The sequence below is a fragment of the Bubalus bubalis genome, chromosome 17 (genome assembly GCF_019923935.1).
Source record: "Bubalus bubalis isolate 160015118507 breed Murrah chromosome 17, NDDB_SH_1, whole genome shotgun sequence".
NCBI classification, from domain to species: Eukaryota; Metazoa; Chordata; class Mammalia; order Artiodactyla; family Bovidae; genus Bubalus; species Bubalus bubalis.
This window is the reverse complement of record NC_059173.1, coordinates 19,124,776-19,146,041: the sequence shown is the minus strand read 5'-3', so window position 1 is coordinate 19,146,041 and position 21,266 is coordinate 19,124,776. Positions and strand designations below refer to the sequence as shown.

The 21,266-nt window shown below is 49.0% G+C and overlaps 1 protein-coding gene across 3 annotated transcripts in view; it reads right to left on the bottom strand.

Annotated features, from left to right (window-relative positions):
- TMEM120B (transmembrane protein 120B) overlaps window positions 1-21,266 on the bottom strand; it is a 44,819-nt gene that overhangs the window by 4,226 nt on the left and 19,327 nt on the right. Inside the window, exons 2-8 of one of the 3 annotated variants that reach the window (XM_044930211.2) lie at window positions 20,099-20,217; window positions 18,016-18,132; window positions 14,603-14,662; window positions 13,910-14,005; window positions 9,413-9,502; window positions 982-1,104; window positions 417-478 (exon numbers count right to left, since the gene is read on the bottom strand). In XM_044930211.2, the coding sequence (XP_044786146.1) occupies window positions 417-478; window positions 982-1,104; window positions 9,413-9,502; window positions 13,910-14,005; window positions 14,603-14,662; window positions 18,016-18,132; window positions 20,099-20,217 (667 nt within the window). The remainder of the gene's footprint in view (window positions 1-416; window positions 479-981; window positions 1,105-9,412; window positions 9,503-13,909; window positions 14,006-14,602; window positions 14,663-18,015; window positions 18,133-20,098; window positions 20,218-21,266) is intronic. The other 2 variants (XM_006047162.4, XM_044930212.2) reach the window with 2 other exon arrangements.

Sequence of the window (21,266 nt, the reverse complement as noted above, 5' to 3'; positions counted from 1 at the left end):
GAGTTAACCCCTCATTGTGTACAAATCCGGAGCTATTCTTAAATAAGAAAAAGAACATAAATGTCTATTTTAAGAGAAACAGAGTTGATGCTCCCAACACCACGCAGCTCCTGAGGGGCACAGCTGGTCAGATTCTGAACCAGGGTAGAAAAAGGCAGCAACTGGAGCTCCAGGGGGTGGACATTCCTCTCCAGGGGCTGGGGGCTGGACGGCAGGATGGAGCTGATGGAGTGGTGGGGAGAGATGGCGGGCAGCTCCTTCTGGATTTCTGGGACCCTTCCCTGCCTGACCAGGGACCTCCCCCAGTCCTTCCACTCCTTTCACACAAGAAAAACACAACCTCCACTCTTCACACAACCTCCACCAGTGAAAGCCACACTGTGCCCGTCCCCAGAATCTGAGCAAGAGACACTCACTCTGAAAAATGGAGAACGCTAAAAACTGATTGCGAAACTTCTGATAAATTAGTCCGTTAGGCCTGCAGAGAAGTGGAGGAAAAGCAAAGATGAAGCCCCAATCTGAAATCATTTGTTCATCTCCGTCCTATCTCTGTTCCAACCAAAAGAGAGAGAGAGAGAGAGAAAAGATTTTAAACCCAGTTTCTACCTTATCACCATGTCCCTGGGGCTGGACCAGGTAATTTACATCATTGCTTTATTACATTCTAGAACCAAGGGAGCTGGGGTAGGCATCTCGAAGACCAAATGCCCAGCCATTCCTCCTCCCTCCATCAGTCACAGTCTTGTCCCTGTGCTTGTTCTGTCCAGACCTGCTCCCTGTGACCACCGTCAGTGGCCCTTGGAAGAGTCCCCAGTTGGCTTGGGGTGGCCCTGCAGCCCCTTCGTAAAGCTCACACTTTTACTTCTCAGCCCAAAAGTCAGCCCCCAAATCCCCTGCATCTTGGGCCCACCGCCAGTCCCCATCCACCGGCTCCCTGCAGAGAGTGAGCAGAGGTCTTGGGCTCAAGCAGGAGACACTCACCAGGTCAGCATCACTCCGGACAGGAATGTGGACACGTAGTGGTGAGACACCCACCAGCCTTTAATTCTTGAGAGAAGAGAAGGAAAAGAGCTCAGGAGGGGAGAGAAAGGCAAGCTTCCCAGCCTGTGTTGAGGGAGAAGAGTGGTCTACAACCCAGAGACAGCTTCTTGGAGCAAGAAATGTACCCAAGCCAGGACTTTTGCCCTCTGTCCTATGAGATATACAATCACAGAGAGACCCAGAGAGGCACTCGGGCACCTCCCTAACCTCCCCAGCACTCCAAGACCCGCCTCTCTGCCCCTCCTCACCCCTACTCTCAGGAGCTCCAGGTAGCCTTTTCTTTGAACCCGCCAAGCCCATGGCTACCTCAGGGCCTGTGATGGGCTGAATGATGTTCCCCTCAAATTCCTATGTTGAAGACCTCTAACCCCAGTACCTTAAAATGTGACTATATTTGGAGAGAGGACTTTTAAAGAGATAATTAAGGTTAAATTAGGTCACAAGGGTGGGGCCCTAATACGATAGGCTCGGTGTCCTTACAAGCAGAGGAAGAGACTGGAGCGGAGTGCATGCACTCGGAGAAAAGGCCCTGTGAGGATGCAGTGGCCCTCTGCACACCAAGGCATGGTCCCAGGGGAAACCTGTCAGCACCCTGATCCTGAACGTCTAGCCTCCAGAACCGAGACAATACATTTCTGTTGTTTAGGTCCCGCAGTCTGTGATACTTTGTCATGGCAGCCTGAGCAGACTAATGGGGTCTTCATACTTGCCGTTCTCTCTGCTCCAAGATCTTGGCCGGCCTGGCTCCTGGTCCAAATTCAAGTTTGCGGACCAACTGTCACCTCCTCCAAGAGGCCTTCCCTGACCCCCTTATCTGCAACAGCTAGACAGCCCCACTCTGGATCACGTTACCCTGCTTCATTTTCTTCACGGTGCTTATCACTATCTAAAATTATCATTCTTTCCTCATTTGTTTCTGAACCCCCTTCCCCACTCAAAAGAGCAGAGATACTGTCTGTTCATCTGTATCGTGACACCTGGCTTAGAGCAGGTGCTCAACAAGCATGCTGAATAAACACAGAACACTCGCACACGTTTACACAGAGCTGTAGCTAGCTATGTTAACCCCACATTCGCAGAGGAACGACAGACTGTACACGAAGTGCCTCCCTCCATCCCAGACACAGCTGCTCTCTGGGGGCCCCAGGCCCCAGGCTCATCTGTTCCTCTGTCTACAGCAGGCCCTCGCCAGCCCTGGACTTCACTCATCCAGTCCACAAGCTGCCGGGACCCCGAGGTCAGAATCCAGCTCTGGTACTTCCCTAGTGGTCCCATGGCCAATTCCTCGCTCCCAAAGCCGGGGGCTCCTGTTGGATCCTTGGTCAGGGAACTAGATCCCACGTGGTGCAGCTAAGAGTTTGCCTGCTGCAACTAAAGATGCCCCATGGCAAAATGAAGACTGAAGATCCCACGGGCTGCAACTAAGACCCAGGGCAGCCAAATAAATAAGAAGAACCCAGCGCTCCCCTGGCTCAGGGCTATCACTCCACAGAGGGGCAGGGAGCCTGGCTGTCACCCCCCCTCCAGTGTCACAGGCAGTCTTTATTCTTCAAGGTCCCAGAGTGTGTCTCAGGCCTCTGCTGGCCTCCCCAGGCCTCCTCCAGGAGCTCAGTGATCAGAACATGAGGAGGCAGCAATCTGCTTTGCCAAATGCACCCTGGGATACCAGGGACTGGGACACGGGAAGCATCCATGTGCGAGAAGCAGTTAACCTTTGTCTTTCCAGAACACTCTCTTGGGAGATAACTGGAGAGGGGGCCAAGTGGGGAGATGGGCTCCAAATGGAGGCACCTGAGGATCTGCTGGTTTGGGGGATGAGCTGATGTTTTTTTTTTTCTTTCTTTAAATTGTTTTGGGCCGAGCCAAGTAGCATGTGGGACCTTAGTTCCCCGACCAGGGATCAAATCCCTGTTCCCCTATATTGCATGCTCAGAGTCTTAACCACTGGACCACAAGGAAGTCCCCTCTTTTAAAATTTATTTATTTATTCCACTGCATTGGACCTTAGCTGTGGCATGTGGGATCTAGTTCCCTGACCAGGACCAAACCTGGGCCCCCTGCATTGGGAGTATGGCGTCTTTGTCAGGAAAGTTCCAAGAAGTCCCTTTTATTAAATTAAAAAAAAAATTTTTTTTTTTAGACTTGAACTAAAATCATCCTGCGACTTGCTTCCTTGTCTTGACTCCAGGCCTGTATCTACAGACCTGCCACTGACTTCTTAGACGTGACACGGCATCTCAGGATGTGCCTGCTCTGCCGTAGTCGACTCAGCCATTCCCGAACTGTCAGTCAGCCGTCATGCTGCCGTACAGCCCGTGGAAGTCCCGTGCCGTGACGCCATTTCTCCACGGCGGCTACCAGGAAGTAAGTATGCAGGATGGCTAGCTCAGAGGGCACGTGCGTGGTTATTTCTCAAATTACCTTCCAAAACAGCAATTCCCAATTTACCCTCCCATCAGCAGTAGAGACTATCGAGTTCCCCAAACCCTCACCAACACGGAATACCTAATTTTAAAATTTCTCCCAATCTTATTATGTGAAAATCGGTGTGTCGTTAAGGCTTTCATTTGCACTGTCCTAATAAGTGGATTTGAGTTGTCTGAAGACCTTCCAACCTGGACATAAACATTGTAAGGGTAGGGACAGCATCTTACTCCTCTCTTCTCTTCGCAGCCCTTCAATGAGTGTGTGTGTGCTCAGTCACTTGGTCCTGTCTGAATCTCTGTGACCCCATGAACTGTAGCCCACCAGGCTCCTCTGTCCATGGGATTTCCCAGGCAAGAGTACTGGAGTGGGTTGCCATTTCCTTCTCCAGGGGGTCTTCCCGACCCAGGGACTGAATCCTTATCTCTTGTGTGTCCTGCAATGGCAGGCAGATTCTTTACCACTGAGCCATCTGGGAAGCCCTTCAGTAGTTCTGGGAAGGAAGGAAGGAAGGAAGGGAAGGAGAAAGGAGAAAGGAAGAGAAAGAAAGAAAGAAGAAAATAAATGAAAGAGACTTCCCTGGCAGCCTAGGGGTTAAGACTCCATACTTCCAACGCAAGGACTTCGGGTTTAATCCCTGGTCAGGAACTAAGATCCCACGTGCCACACGATACAGCCACAAAAAATGTCTGGTCATAAATTAGGTGTTTGGGCAATAGCCTGTGGATGCTTGAGTGGTTATGAGGAGAAACAAGGTTTTAGGAGGCTTTTTATTCCTAGCACTAATAGCACCTGGTAAACAGTAGGTACTCAATAAATGCTGAAATGAAAAAAGTGATGTCCAGGAAGTGCAGCTGGTATAGATGCCACCAGGACAAACTGCACAGGAGACTGACACAGGTGCCACGTGAATTCACGGGATGGGATGGGACATCTGTCCACTTCCTGCTTCCCAATCTCCCTTCCCCGTGTCCCTGCCCTGCCTGTCAGGGTCTCTGAGGAACCTTGGTTTCTGACCGAAAAGATAACGGGCCCCATCCTTAGACCTTCATCTTGAAGAGCAACCAACACGTCTCTGCAAGCCCTGGAGGCCTGGCAAGCCCCCGTTCTCTGTCCTACCTACCAAAGGTCCCCAGAGAAATACCCCCTCCCTGTCCAGGAAGGGCCGGAGCCAGACACAGGCTCTCGGCAGCAAGCCTGGCTAAGCAGCAGCTTCTAATTTCACAGTTCACTGTGCCCACAGCCCAGCGCTGACAGACGCCACCAATAAACACAGCTCAGTGGCATTGGGAGAGGCTAAAAATGTCCTCTTTCCCAGCGTGCATTCGCCAGCCCCGTTGTCCGTCTGCATACCCCAGGGCTCTGGACTGGTGCTGCGCACGTACCAGTGTGTGTGTGTATTTATATAACAGTTTTATTGTGATGTCAGTCAGACAGCATACCATTCACCCATTTAAAGTATATGAGTCAGTGTACTCACAGAGCTGGGCAAACATGACCACAGTCAGTTTTAGGACATTTGCACTGCTCCAGAAAGAGACCTTCACCCTTCAGCAGTCTATCTCTAGGGTCCGTTTTGCCCCAGAAACGAAGCCTGCAGGAGCTTGTGGCCTTTTAAATGAGCAGACAGTAGGTCCGCTAGGAAGGCCGGCACACTGCATAGCCTGAATGTAGTACGAACAGCATGTTCTAATATCTGGGGATTGTGCCTGGAGAGCTCCCTTCAGGACACCTTAGCATAAGATCCAGGTACCAGTCACTAGTCAACCTCTGGTTCTCTCTGGCTTTGAGCTTCGGGTCATCTGGACAGCTCAGGGAATGGCTTCTACACCAAGGCTCCCTCTCTCCTCTGCCACCCCACCCCTCTGTATCCTAGGAAAGGCCCTTACAAAAACCCATTCGTTCTGGGCACTGGTGGGCTGGCTTGCCAGAAAAGGCAACGTGATTTCTGATTCATTATTCATTCTATCCCGGAACTACTGCAGAGGACATCTGCTGTTTTGTCTGTCTGTTAATCACTCCCTCTTCCGCTTCTCCCTTTGTCTTTCCTTGGGGGAACTACCTCACCGCCCCAGTCAGTCTGGGTGGTGGAGCGAAGATAACTGAGCACATGACCCAGAGTCAGCCAATGGAGATGCCAAATCACTCCAGCACAGTGATTGGTTCAGGGATGAGCATGTGACCTGAGCCTGGCCAATTAGAAGTCTGTCTCAAGACCCTACTGCCCCTGGACCAGTAGAGGAAAGATGCTCTTTCCTCTGGGACTGCTGATCCCTGTGGGGTGCTGGTCTGGGCTGCTGGGAGCCAGGGCAGGAGGTAGCAGGAAAGGAAAAGGGAGGAGGAGGCCGGTTAAATTAACATTGTTTGAGCGCTCTGGACCTCCCTGAACTATTTATATGCTCCAATAAATACTCTTTCATGTTTACTTCTATCAGGTGGTTTTCCATCATTTGCAAAGTCTGGAAGGGAAGCTGACTTACTTATGGCTCTAAGCTATGGAGCTACATCTCACATGGGAAACATCAGACACAAACCACGGGTGGCTCCATGCCATGATGTGGGCGTTCCCCCTACACACCCACCTCTCAAAGCTTGCTTCCCCCCAACACACCCCTAATTCAGGTCTTGGATGCAACTGGAAACAGGATAAAAGAGGTTCAATCAGACCAAAACTGGGCAGCAAGCCTCCAGGAAGTCTATCTGGCTCAGGTTCAGCTGTCTCTCCAACACCAAGATGACCCCAATGAACTTCCTTCACTACAGAGCTTGGGTTCAGTTCATTTCTACACAGACTCTGGGGCACTCACTGGGTACCCACTGTGAGCTCCAGAGCTGGCTGTGGGACACTTCAGAGAAATGCAGCCTTCATCTCAAACTGGACCCCTGCCTCCTCCTCACTGTGCATTCTTGAACTGGTTTCTTAGCTATTCCCTAATAAGGGCCAAGTGTGAGGGGAAACCTCACGGGCATCTCCCATGCCCACCCTCAAGAGAAAAATCTGCTCTGAGAAGGAGTGGGGGAGGATGGAGGCTAACTATTCAACAGACGTTGAGGACGAGTCACAAAGTTTTAATCTCCCAACTTTGGTCCACCTGCCATGCCTTCCTCTCCCACAAGTTGACCACAACTCCCGTAGTCATTCCAGAAAATAAGACATCCGTACAGGCCCACCCCGCTCACCCCACGGTCCCCACCACCAACACATCTGAATCTGTGCCGAAGGCCAGACTGGGGAGGCAGGCCTAGAGGAGTGTGATTCCTGAAGCAACTTGACCTTTCTGAAGCATACTTGCCATGAATGGTCTTCTAAAGAACCCCTATGAGTGCTCCCAAAAGGCTCCACGTGGTAGCTATCTTGGAGTCCCTCCCTACTCAGTGTCTGGTACTTAGAAGTTGCTCATGAAAGTGTAATGCGGACTTCTTGGTGGTCCAGTGGTTAGGACTCCGCACTTTCACTGCAGGGGGCACAGGTTTGATCCCTGGTCAAGGAACTAAGATCCCACATGCTTCGTGGCACAGCAAAATAAAATAAAATGTAAAATACATAAAATAAATGTGTAATAAATGGCAGGTCGGGGACAGATTGGACCACACACAAAGCTTTGCATTACCAGCTCAGTGACAGCCCTTCCTGTTGTCCCATCAGAGCACAAGCCCTAGGGAGGCCCCAGAGAAGGCCCCACTAAGGTGTCAGGCAAGTGAGGTGGCTCTGGAATCCTACTTTCCCCCTTTAGTCCTCTTCCCTGTTTTCTGGGTGTGCTCCACACTTATAGGGACCTCGACTCAGACCTGTTCCCTTCTCTCAGGGAACCCCCCACCCACAGTCTGTCATACAAGAAAAAAGGGACAAGAGTAACCCTTATTAAAGTGCTAGTGACTGTTAGAGATGTAGCATGCCCCTGAACATTCTTAATATGAGTCCATCAGGAGGAGGAAACTCCCGACACCAAGCCCAGGGGAGCATGAAGAGAATTAGTAACAAGAAAGCTTGGCCCATTGCCCTGGGCCCATTTCTCCACTATGTACTACCCTGGGTCCCCTCCAACCATGCCCCAAAGCAGGAAGATACAATCTCTAAAATTAAGGAAAACTACAAATGTTATTGATTTGGTAGGATTTTCGACTTCAGTGTTTCCCAAAGCATGGGGCATGTATCATCAAGTTTTAGATGGTATCTGAGTGTAACACTAGATGATACTGAATCACGTGGTGAGAAGCCATCAGTCCTGTTCTTTCCATTCTCCTGATTAAGTCAGGGAGACAGTCTAGGTTAAATGCCAGGACATCTTTAATTTACAAAATCCCTTGCTCTTGGGCTTCCCACGTGGCTCAGATGGTAAAGAATCTGCCCGCAATGCAGGAGACCCAGGTTCAATCCCTGGATTGGGAAGATTCCCTGGAGAAGGGAATGGCAACCCACTCCAGTATTCTTGCCTGGAGAATGCCATGACAGAGGAGCCTGGTGGGCTGTAGTCCATGGAGTCACAAAGAGTTGGACACGACTGAGCAATTAACACATACATACATACATAGAGATCTGCTCATCTCCCTTTTAACACATGTACACACACGTAAGAGAGATAGCAAGGCTCAGAGCCTTCAGGAAGCAGGAATCATTGACTTCAATAAACTAGACAATGAAAATGAAATTCTATTTTTACACTATTTCCTCTTTCCTGCAATTGATGCTGGTTTTCCACGTATGGTGGTAAAATAAAAGTTTCCTTTTAAAATAAATTCACATTTATTTAATTAAAAAGAGAAACAAAAAGACGGTGGATTTAAATCGTGAAAAAACTATCATCCAGGTGATGCTGGACATGGTAAAGGATGAGTGCGGTTTGAGAAACACTGATCTTTTCTAAAGGGCTACATGCTACAGGGCTGCATACCTAAGAATAGCTGTTCTTCCCTGGTTCTTACCTCTCAGCTCTATGGTCAGGGTAAGGCCCGGCGGGGCAGGGATATGCCATGAGAGACCACTGGCAGAGAAGTGAGAAGGTAGCAAATTATTTGGGGGTTTGGCAAACACCCCAATCTTAAATACACAGCTCCTGGCCGTTCCTTACCAGCCTCCAGGAAGAAGGAAGTGGGGAGGGTCGAGAGGTTGTTACTTTTTGTTTCAGGAAAAACAGGGCCAAGAATGGTATGCAGGGGTTCAAATGGACACCCTCGAAAGGCATCAGACCTATGGGAAATGGGTCCTACAAGTGGCAAGTCGTGGGTCTTAACTCAGTCCTGATACTCTAATCTCTCTCTCGGGGACCTTCCACTTTTCTCACCAGAATCCATTCAACCTTCTGGTGACCATTCACTTTCCTCCAGGGAACCATTCCTCTCCTGACACTCAGCTTTGAGGTGCTGGTTGACAGCCCTGGGGGTGGGCACAAGGCTCACAACCAGCCAATCACAGCAGTGCAGTCTCTGGCCACAGCGACTGGCTCAGAGATAATCAGTGAGTACCAACAGGAGCCAGTGAGACTCCTGGGAGACAGGAATGTGCCTTATTTTGCTGGGAATGCTAGAAATGAAGATGTGAGCCTGGAGCTGCTGGGTGCTCCTACCTGGAACCTGAGACCAAAAGAACACAGTAGAAGGTATGGTTGAGAGATAGAAACTGGGTCCTGATGACACTGTCTGAACACCTGGATTAAGCCTTACCTGAACTCAGCACTAATGGACCCATTCCTTGATGTGAGAAAATAAATTTCCTATTGTGCTAAACTCATTTATTTGAGTTAGGGTTTCTTGTAAGCAAGAGACTGACCATTGCAAGTGAAGCTGCAGCAGCAGACACCGTTTTCCTCCTCCCTGGTTCTCAACAGTCATGAACACCCCCACCCCACACGGAGGAAGGGGGTGCAAGGTGAGGGTGGCAGCTCTCACCTCCACGACAGATTTCCCTCTGGCTCCCCCACACCGCCCCGCAAAGCTGGGCCCCTGTTACCTCGAGCCGTTGCTGATAAGAATGCTCTCCCGAATTGTCAGGGTGCAGTAATACCATACGAGCAGGAAGTTAAAGACTTCATCTGTCACCCTGGCATAGAGAAACAGCCCCAGGGAGGGGTACAGACATGAGAAACCAGGGACAGCTGTCCCCCCGCCCACCTCCACCCCCGGCACACACACAGCTGAACAGCAAACCAGGACAAGAAAGTCCCCAAAGAAGGGATGGCATTTGAGTAGGGCCTTGAAAGTTCAATATACGGAAATGTGCCTTCCTGAGTGCTGGTAATAACTAAATTTGGCTGTGGAAATGGATAATTGTATCTATTATGCTCACTTACATTGTTCCATTTTTAATTTTGTAGACAATTATAGCATAAATGCTACAGGTTGCAATACTCTGAGAGTCAAGCGTCTCTAAACTGACAGCAGTTGGAGGATAAATGCCACCCACTCCCTCAAGGGGGAATAACTGCGGCCCGTCCTTTGCTGCCCCCTACTCCCCAGCAGCACTGAACTCCAGGTTCCCACAGGATAACCCTACTTGTCTCACTTCCATTCCCCTACCAGTGTTTCCTGGGATCACCTCCTGAAAAAATTATTGGCACTCAAATGCTTTTCTTGGGGGATTTCTTCTGGGGAAACCCAAACAAAGACAGTATTATTTCCCATTTCTGAAATTCAAAGACGCTTGCTCCTTGGAAGAAAAGCTATGACAAACCTAGACGGTGTATTAAAAAGCAGAGACGTCACTTTGCCAACAAAGGTCCGTCTAGTCAAAGCTATGGTTTTTCCAGTAGTCATGTTCAGATGTGAGAGTTGGACCATAAAGAAGGCTGAGCACCGAAGAATTGATGCTTTTGAATTCTGGTGCTGGTAAAGACTCTTGAGACTCCCTTGAGATCAAACCAGTCACTCCTAAAGGAAACCAACCCTGAATATTCATTGGAAGGACTGATGCTGAAACTCCAATACTTTGGCCACCTGATGTGAAGAGCTGACTCATTGGAAAACATCCTGATGCTGGGAAAGATTGAGGGCAAGAGGAGAAGGGGGTGTCAGAGGATGAGATGGTTGAATGCCATCACTGACTCAATGGACATGAGGTTGAGCAATGGAGCTGGGAAAGACTGAGGGCAAACAGAGAAGGGGGCATCAGAGGATGAGATGGTTGGATGGTGCCGGGAGCTGGCATATTGCATATTGAGTGCAGCACTTTCCACAGCATCATCTTTCAGGATCTGGAATAGCTCAACTAGAATTCTATCACTGCTGGGAGCCAGCGTGAGGCACTCCGCCTGTGGCAAAGGTCATGAGGAAGGAGGCTCGGCATACGCAAAGGTGGGATCGAGCCTCAGGAGTCCCCCTGGAAATTCTCAAGCATCTACCCCCAAAACCAGAGTCTGCCTACTTTCTGCTTTGTGCTTTCACCTACACCTCTGACTTTATGGGGGCTGTCCCCCACTACCTCTCTCTGAAAAAAGAGTTAGCTTACAGCTCCAGTTAATAATTCCTGGGTGTGACAGTGTTTCAACCTACAAACTCCTTTGGAAATCCTCTAGCCTGCCTGAATAGGTTTTTCCGGCCACAGGTGATTGTTCAGAGCCTCCCAACTGTGAGAGGCAGGAGATGTTCTAAACTGCCTAAACACAGATTCCTTTGAGTAGTTAAAAGATTGATTAGAAATTGTATTGGTGAAGGGTTTTTCACTTGTTGGGCCAATGTTTGCTGCTAAGTCTCCATACTCCTTACCTACTGTGTCCTTGGCAGTGTATTGATTGATATAATGGGTGTATAGAAATGTAAAATGCAGCTTTGTCCAATGCTTTTTGGGAGGCTGGTGCCTGACTTTGGAATAATCACCTTTAGAGAAAAATAAGTTTCTTAAAATGTTAACAGGCCTCCGGGCCAGAAGATGATGTAATTCACCTGAACTTTTGCATATGATAAGTTTGAAAGCCTGGCTTCGATTAGGACCAGGAACTGCTGTCCTTGCATGACTCCACCCCTTCCCCCATTATCCTCTATGCACAACTTAAGGTATAAAAACTACTTTGGAAAAAAAAGTGCGGGCCTTGTTCACCGAAACTCGGTCTCCCCATGTCACTCTCTCTTTCAAATTCTGGCTGAGTCTCCATCTGGAGCGCGGAACCCGCCATGCTTGCTAATTATGCCTGGGCTTCTAAGATCCGACCGGGGAGGCCTCAGTGTCTCCTCTCCTTCAGGAGAACGGAAGGACGCCTGCGGCCTACGTAAGTGGTGCAAACTTCTTGTCTTGAAGTTTTATTGGTCTCCCGCGTAAACCAAGCTACTCAGCCTCTTTTCTCCACTGAATTTTCCTACTGAGCTATCCTCATTCTATTACTCTTTATATCCTTACTTAACGTTTCATTAAGCAGTTGTTTCCTGACCCTTGCCTACACCGTCTCTCCTTCGAATACCCTGGATCAGCTGGGGCTGGACCCCGGCAGGATGGCATCACTGACGCGATGGACATGAGTTTGAGCAAACTCCAGGAGATAGTAAAGGACAAGGAAGCCTGGTGTGCTGCAGTCCACAGGGTCTCAAAGGGTCGGACACGACTTAGCGACTGAACAACTTCCCATTTTACAGATAAGGAAACTGAGGTTCAGAGATGTGCTGCCCATCCAGCTCCCCACTCTCGGCCTTTTTTAAGCCATTGAAGGTGTAGTCAGCTAAACAGTGTTCCCCCCTGCTCAAATTCAAATCCACCCAGAACCTCAGAATATGACTTGATTTGGAAACAGGGTCTTTGTAAATATAATTAGTGAAGATGAGGAGATAATGGGTTAGGCTGGACCCTAAACCCAAGGACTATGTCCCTATAAGAAGACCAGGAGAGAGATACAGGGCCGCAGGGCAGAGGGCCATATAACGACAGACTAGAGTGAAACAGCCTTAAGGCAAGGGAATGCCAAGGATGGCCAGCCACTACCAGTGGCTGGGAGAGGCAAGGAAGGCTCCTCCTCTAGTCTTTAGAGTGAGTGGTCCTGCCAACCATGATTCCAACCTTGATTTCAGATTTCTGGCCTCCACAACTATGAGAAAATACACTTCTGTTGTTCTAAGCCACCCAGCTTGTGGTGCCTTGTTACGACAGCCCCAGGGAATGAATACAGAAAGGGATGGGAGACACGGTGATGCCAGGCCCTCAGTGAGCCTCAGCACTCAACCGCACACCACAGGTTTGTCCTCTGAGGGCCCCAGAAGTCCGAGCACCAGGAAATCTGGTTGCACGTCAAGAACTTCTGCCCCCTTTCTGGGGGCACGTGAGTGGGCATGACTGACATGAGCAGCCTCTGCCCTCCAGGGAAGCTGCCCCGGCCCACGGCAGCAGGCAAGAACAGGCTCAGGGCCTGAAAGAACCTTTGTTTGGACACTCAAGTGGGCAGCCCAGCAACTGGACTCCCAGCCAAGCGCCTGCCAGGAAATAAACCCTTGACACGTGGGCCAAATGCCCAAGCCACGCTTGGCTGCCTTCCCTCAGGGCAGGAAACCCGGGACCAGAGCAGGGGGAAACAAAACCCCCTGGGGGATTGAGGCTTCGGCTCACCTCCCTTGTCCCACTCAAATGGAGCAGCTGACCCTCTCGACCGTGCCACTGGGTGCCAGGCGCTGGGCACAGCCACGTGCAGTGTTAATGCACCCAACTGTCACAACCTCCCAGCGAGGCAGGGTCTGGTGTCACCCTCATTTTACAGCGAGGGAGACTCAGGCACCCAGAGGCAACCTGCCCATCTGACAGCCAGTAGGTCTCGAAGGCAGGATTCAAACCCAAGAAGTCTGTGGTCTATCTCTTTTTCTTTCCTTCCTTCCTCTTTTTTGCTCCCCATCCTACCCGCTACCACCTTTACTTCTGTAACTGAGATACAATTCACATACCATAAAATTCACCCTTTTCAAGGATACAAGCCAGTGTGTTTTCAGTATATTCACCGAGTTGTGCATTCATCATCACTATCTAATTCCAGAACATTCTCACCACTCCAAAAAAAAAAAAAATCCTGTGGCCCTTAGCAGTCACTCCCTATTTGCCTCCCCACCACCCCCTGGCAACCACTGATCTGTTTTCTGTCTCTAGAGTCTGCCTGTTCTGGACATTTTATATGAATGGTAGCATACAGTGAGTGGCCTTCTGCCTCTGGGCTCTTTCACTCAGCACCATGTTTTCAGGCTTCATCCATGTTATAGCACGTGTCAGTACTTCAGTCCTTTTTGTGGCCAAATAATATTCCATTGTATGGATGAACCACACTGGGCTCTTTCTTAACTACTACATTATAAGGCCTCTTTAGCAACCATTCAGCAGATATTTGTTGGATGGCTGTAAGGCAGACAGAACTATTTCCTATAAGAAATGGTCATTCTCTACCCTATACCTTATCACACCAAACGAGGAGATGCAAGAGAAACCCTGGATCCTTCTCTGATGGCCCTCCTCCCTCACTCCTGCACACACACCGACACACCCCATCACCTGTAGTGAAGGAAAAATCGACACGCCACAGCACCCAGGAGCAGGATGATGGTCAGGTAGAGCTTGAACTTCTCATACTCATCCTTGTAGGCAAATCTGCAGCGATAGACACCCCCAGGAAAGGTCACATCACTATAACCCATCACCCCACCGGATCCCTGGCCTGCTAGATCAAACTAAGGGAGAGATTTCGAATTAATGGTGATGATCGATAGGGAAAGAGGGCCAGTGTGCAAAGCCTTCTTTGTCCCTGGACTCCTGGGTTTAAGGTTTTGAGCCCGTGATGGGCAGGGAGCTGAGAAAGGGTCTCCTCCTCAACTACCTACAGTAGTGGAAAAGCCACAGCTCCATTTTCCCTGGAAATGGGATACATTTGGGGTAGCCAGGACTGCCTACGTCCCAGGAGGAATGTGTGTGATAAGGCGTGGAATGCGACAGGGGGCCCATTTCTCATGGGAAACTGGCAGTCCAGTCCACACCACGTACTGACTCTGTGAAAGGAAGGAAGGAAACCTCCCCCAGGTGGTCTACATACTAAGGAAGAGACCGTCGGAAAGACCAAAAGCCAGAGTCCCAGCTGTGAACATTTTTTTTTTTAATGCAAAAACTAGCTTGGTCCCATCTCTCTCGAGCCGAAAGAGCAAAATGCCAGGATTCCATAAAGTCAGGTGGAGGGGTGCCTGGGATACTCACTTGGCCTGGTTGCTGAGAAGGGTCACATTCACATTACCGAGAACCAGATTCAAGTAGAGCCTGAAAGGAAAGACCTGTGAGGGCCACCGCGCCAAAAACCCCAGGAGTGGGCCCCAACCAAAAATATGCAAACTTAATAAGCATGGCAAGGGCTTCCCCGGTGGCCCAGTGGTCAAGAACCCGATGTCAATACAGGAAACGTGGGCTCAATCCCTGGGTCAGGAAGATCCCCTGGAAGAGGCAACGGCCACCTACTCCAGTATTCTTGCCTGGGAAATCCCATGGACAGAGGAGCGCGTTGGGCTACAGAGTCAGACATGACTGAGCGACTGAGCACGCATGCACAATAAGCATGGCACTGAGCACCAGATATTAGAAAACAAGGTGCTAAGCTCAACGGTAAAGTCCTCACATCATATGAGAATGAAAATGATTAACTAGAGAACATGGCAACTGTCAGGACCATCATGATAACCCATCTCTCCCCATTTTAGCTGGCTTACAGACCATGTTTCCCAGCCTCCCTTGCAGCTAAATATTTTAAAAAATAAAATAAAAAATAAAGCATACAGCTTAGTGGTGATTATTTTGTACTGTACAGAAATATCAAATTGCTATGTCTACCTCATCTAAAAAATAAATAAAATAATAATGTGAGCTCATAAAAAATGTTTACATTAAAAACAAATTATACAATTTAATGGCTTCAAGTATATTTACAACATTGTGCAAACATCAGTGTCACCTAATCCCAGAACATGAAAGTTCAACACCCCAAGAAGAAAGTCCTTACCCACTAGCATTCACTCCTTCAGCCCCTGGCAACCACTAATTTACTTTCTGTTTCTGTGGATTTGTCTATTCTTGACATTTCGTGTAAACAGGCTCCTGTGATATGTGGCCTTTTATGTCTGGCTTCCTTGTTGTGAACGTTCAGCACTCATTTCCACTGAGTGTATATACACCCAGGAGTGGAATTTCTGGGTCGTATGGTATGTATGTGTTTGGCTTCACGAGGAAATGGCAAACATTTTTGTAAAATGGGATCTGATTGCCCTCCACAGCCTGACTCTTTCCTGCTTGCTGAGAATGCGATGGTGTGACCCAGCGTTGGCCATGCAGATGAGAAGAACTCCTAAAGAAGTGGTGAGTAGTAAGTAAGCAGCAAGGACCAAGTTCCTAGGTGACCTCAGGAGCCCAACATTCTTGGCCCACTCACCTCTGAACTGTTATGTGTGAGAGACAAAAGCCTCGCATGTTTGAGCCACTGTGCCATGATGCTTCTGTTACAACAGCCTGTACTCTAACATGTTATGTACGTGCATGCTCAGTCACGTCCGACTCTTTGCAACCCCATGGACTGTAGCCCCCCAAGGCTTCTCTGCCCGTGGGATTTCCCAGGCAAGAATACTGGAGTAGGGAGCCATTTCCTTTTCCAGGGGATCCTTCCAACCCAGTGTCTCCTGCTGGTCCTGCACTGGCAGGATTCTTTACCACTGAGCCACCTGGGAAGCCCCTAACATGCTAATTATAAAGGTGAAAATAAAGGGTTAGGAGATCTCAGGGGAAGACAAGTTAATTCCACAGAGGGAGAGAGGGGTTTAGAAAGACTTCACTGAGGTAGTAACATGTGAACTGAGCTTTGAAGGATGCACAGAAGTTTGAGAGGAGAAAAGGGAACAGAAAAGCCTTCTTCCAGCTATGGGCAAAATCTAGGTAGATTTCCAGTCTTGTGCACCTAGAGCAGAGGTGTCAGAAAACCATCTATTTTTCTCACCTAGCATATAGTCCCTACCTCCTGGAAGGGCAGTATAATTTCCCTTCAGAGAATCACTTTTGCCCCTAGGCTCTAGGGTAAGGCACATGACCCAGGTTCCCCCAATCAAAGTGGTGCAACCTCCTGATTGGGTCAACCGTGATCATGAACGCAATCTAGGCCAATGAGAATCAATAAGAGGACTTTTCCCAGAACTCCTACAGAACAAAGAGGCTTTCTGTGCTGGATTTGCTAAGCAGGTAGGATGCAAACCCAGAGCTGCTGGGGCCAGCTTGTGGAGGAAGCCTGCCTGAGAATAAAATTCACACACTGCAAAACAGAGTAAAAATAAATAAATAAATAGGGACACAGTTTAACAGTATCCAGTCCTACCTACAGAGAAGGCAATGGCACCCCACTCCAGCACTCTTGCCTGGAAAATCCCATGGACAGAGGAGCCTGGCAGGCTGCTGTCTATGGGGTTGCATAGAGTCTGCCACGACTGAGCGACTTCACTTTCACTTTTCATTTTTCATGCATTAGAGAAGGAAATGGCAACCCACTCCAGTGTTCTTGCCTGGAGAATCCCAGGAAGGGCAGAGCTTGTTGGGCTGCTGTCTATGGGGTCGCACAGAGTCAGACACGACTGAAGTGACTTAGCAGCAGCAGCAGTCCTACCTAGAGCTACACCTGGACTTTTTAGTTAAATGTGTCAATAAATGCCCTATTATTAATTAAGCAACTTTAAGTTGGGTTTTCTGTTATTTGTATTCCAAGGATTCCTAACTAATGTAAGCTGGACAGAGGACTAGGGAGACTGGAGCTGGAAGAGTGAATCTGACTTTAAAAGAAGGTCACGCTGTTTCATTCTGTAGAAAGTTATCACCACCCAAAGCATGGAGTTTTTAACCAAATACAGCCAAAAAGGAGAAGACAAGAGGAAGGCCTCTGGTAGAAGGCTCTGACTCAGGGCTGGGTCAAACCATGAAGAAAGTCAGGGTGCTTCCTGGGACATGCATTTAGCCACCCACGTCAAGTCATGATACAATGCTATAAGGATCCCTCTTTACAAGGTGGCAGAGATGTCACTTGAGGAAGGAGATGGGACTTCTCTGAAGGAGGAAAATGGAAAGAACACAAACATTAGAGTCAGAATGTCCAGTGTTCACATCCTGGTTCAACCTAACCCAGTCTGAGCCCCCTGGGCAAGATACTTCCTAAAGCCACTTCTCTGAACCTTTAGAACAGGGATTCCTGGATCTCACTCACCGGGCTGTAGAGGGTGAAATGACTGACGTCAAGAGAGCCCCCCTGCACAATGCCAGGCATACAGGGGCCCTCAATGGATGTTTGTTCTCTTGAAAGAACACATTTCCTCCTGACCCCAGGTGACATCAGGCAGATGGCAGAGGCTGGGAACCAGATCCTTTGTCTGGTTCCTTGAAAAAGCCCTTCCAGGAATGTTACTGCTACACGGAGGGGCTGAGGTCCCCTCCTGGGTTCATGGAGGGTCATGTAGGGAAGCTTCCTTCTCTTTCCAGCCCTTGTTTCCTCCTCAACCCCCAGCAGGGAGGTCAGAGGCACGCAGACCAGGTACTCCAGGCCTGGGCATCTGCACACGGTGTTGGGAGTGTGAGGGCAGGTCCCCAGCTCCTACCCATTCTTCTTGGGCAAGTAGGCCTCCATGTCAAAGAAGACGTTCTGCCGCTCCTTGATGTTGGTGCCCATCTGCTGAACGAGCTCTGCCTCCTCCCGACTGGCATGGCGCTTGTACCTGAGGTCAGAGGTGTGGGGGTGAGACAAGCGTTACACAGACTGGATGAAGAAACCAGAAGCTCTAGGCACTGCCCCCCATCTTTCCATCTCAATGCTTCTGGCAACCTCAGCTCTCCAGCTGTACTCTCTGGGTATGATGCTGGCTCCCTGCCAGCCTTGGGAAACGTCCTTTAACCAACCTCTCTGCTTTTTTTTCCATACCTCAAAAACAGGGATAACATCAGAACTACCTTGTAAATGATATCATTGTGAGGACACAGTAAGTAAATGCAGTGTAAACATTTAGAATACTTGACACATAGTACTAGCTTCAGGGATATTGGCCGGCAATACCACCCTCCATGCTATTCTATAGGAATAACCTGAAGGTTACGAGAGTGCAGACAGGAAAAGAGTTTTGAAAGTATTAGCAGTCAACCAACCAAGGTCTGATTGTTGTTCTTTGGTGAGATTTAATTTCAAAACTAGAAAAACAAGTCATAGATACTCAGAAGAATAGCAGGGGTCCTTGGGAACCTAGCTCACGAGTCAACCTTCCAACCCAATGGTTCTCAACTGGGGAAACTTGGGATGGGAGTTCTCCCAAACCATGAAGACACTGTCTGGGAACATTCTGGGTTGTCAAGACAGGAGTAGAGAGTTCTACTGGCATCTCATGGGTAGAGGCCAGGGATGCTGCCCAACATCCTACAATGCACAGGAACAAAGAAGTATCAACAGTGCCAGGAATGAAAAACCCTACACAGATAAAAGACTGGAGTCCTACCATCAGTGAGATATGTTTTTCCAAGAGTGGTGATGTCATTATGTGGAACCATCCACACTCTTCACATGACTAATGGGCCTCCGTGTCCGAAATGGTCAGTCAAGGTTAGGGGTATAATCAGTAACCATCTCCCAAATTTTCCACTGGGGAAGGGAAGAATCGCCCAGGAATCATAAACTGGAATGGAGGCCCAACTAAGCAACCAGGGACAAGGCATTCAGAGCCTGTTTTCCTGTCTCCCTCGGGGGTCAAAGCATTCACTTGGACTCCTTCACTTGCAGGGAATGACAGCACTTTCCAAACCATAAAGACATGGGACTAGGAAGTGAACAGGTAATCCTGGCCTTAGGAAATGAACTAGGTCGTAAGCTCAAGTATATCCCCACCAGGCATGCCGGACCTCTCACCCCCTACACCAGAGACCTGGTGGGGTGAACTCCCTTTGCCTGAGAGAAGGATACTTGCTATTTGCCTGCCTGACAGGACTTCTCATAACAACTTTCCTGTGGGAACTATGCCTCATCCTCTTCCCCCTCCCAAGTAGTTCAAGTAGAGCTATTCCATCCCCCAGGTCCATAAACTGAGCATAGGACCAAGTCTTATAAAGTGTTATCACTCAGTCGTATCCAGCTCTTTGCAACCCCATGGGCTTGCCTTCCAGGCTCGGATGTCCATGAAATTTTCCAGGCAAGAATACTGGAATGGGTTGCCATTTCCTTTTCCAGAAGATTTTCCCAACCCAGGTCTCCTGAACTGCAGGAAGATTCTTTACGTCTGAGTCACCAGGGTAGCCCCCAAGTCGTATATAAACCGAGTCTCAGTGACTGGTTCACAGATGGTCACATGACCAGTTCCAGCCAATGAGACTCACACCTAGCACTTGGGCAGAAAGACAATTCTTATTCTGCTGGGGTGGCCAAGCCAGTAGGAAGAAAGGCTAAGAAGATAACAGCCTGGCACTGCTCGTGGCTATCTCAGTGACCATCTCAGCCAGAGAGTGAAGCCAATCTAGAGGAAGGCAGAACTGAGAGGGAAAAAAACAAATTCCTAAAAACACCCTTTGACCCCCTGGATCCAGTGATGCTTGAAGCCACTTCTGTTTTTTTCCATTAAAATTTCCATTCTCGGCTCAAGCCAGTTTTGAGTTGAGATTCCATCCCTAAAAGCCAGGGGAGCCTCTGAGTTGCAGCCCGCCTACCTCTGGAGCGTGAGTTTCAGGTCCTTCAGTCGCATCTTCTGCTTGTTGATGGAGCTGCTACACGAAGTCTGGAGTGCATTCAGTTCCTCCAGCTTCTGCTTGTAGATCCTGTGAGTTTCCTGAGGGATAGAAGAGCCCAGGCAGGGTGTGCAGGAAAACATAAAGGGGTTATTTTTCAGTCTGCTTGTGTCGGAGTATATTATTGTTCAGTCGCTAAGTCATGTCTGACTTGAGTTTTTTCGACCCCAGGAACTGTAGCACACCAGGCTTCCCTGCCCTTCACGATCTCCCAGGCTTTGCTCAAATTCATTCAGTGATGCTACCATCTGCTGCCCCCTTCTCCTTCTGCCTTCAATCTTTCCCAGCATCAAGGTCTTTTCCAATGAGTCAGCTCTTTGTGACTATAGAATTCAGTTTGACAGTTAAGATGATACAAGTACACCTATTAAAGATCTAACTTATAAAACTGGGACTGGATTTGGGGAAGGCAGCACTAGTGAAATAGGAACTGCTGTTTTTTCCTGTGCAGGTTCTGTCTTTTCTGATGGGAACAGAAACCAAATATGCCTCTGAGGGGCCAGCCACCTCTTGTCAATTCTTGGTCCAGGTGGTTTGAATAGAGCTAACAGTGCCCATACCAACCGTGGTCATGTGACCCAGGCCTGGCCAATCAGTATTCTCCAATCCCCCCGGCAACTGACTGGTTCATAGGTGGATGCATGGCTCAAACTGAGCCAATGCGAGTCAGCTCTGGGACTTCACCTACAAGTATTGATTTAGAGATGCCCTCTTTCTCCTGGGTTTGTTACTCTGGTAGAAGGCACACCTGGGGCTGTTGAGTGTGGAAAGCCTGCCTAAGAATGCTGGGAACTTCCCTGGGGGTCCACTGGCTAAGACTTCACGCTCCCAATGCAGGGGACCAGGGTTCGATCCCTGGTCAGGAAACTAGATCCCACATGCTGCAACTGCCACAACTGAAGATCCCCATGTCACAGAGAAGATTGAAGATCCCATGTGCCACAACTAAGACCTGATGCAGCCAAATAAATAATTTTTAAAAAAGAAGAATGAAGCCAAACAGGAAAACAGAATTGGGACACAGTAAGAGACAGCATTCTTATAGCATCATTTCAGCGCTTGAATCCAACCAAGTCTGAATGCAACACTG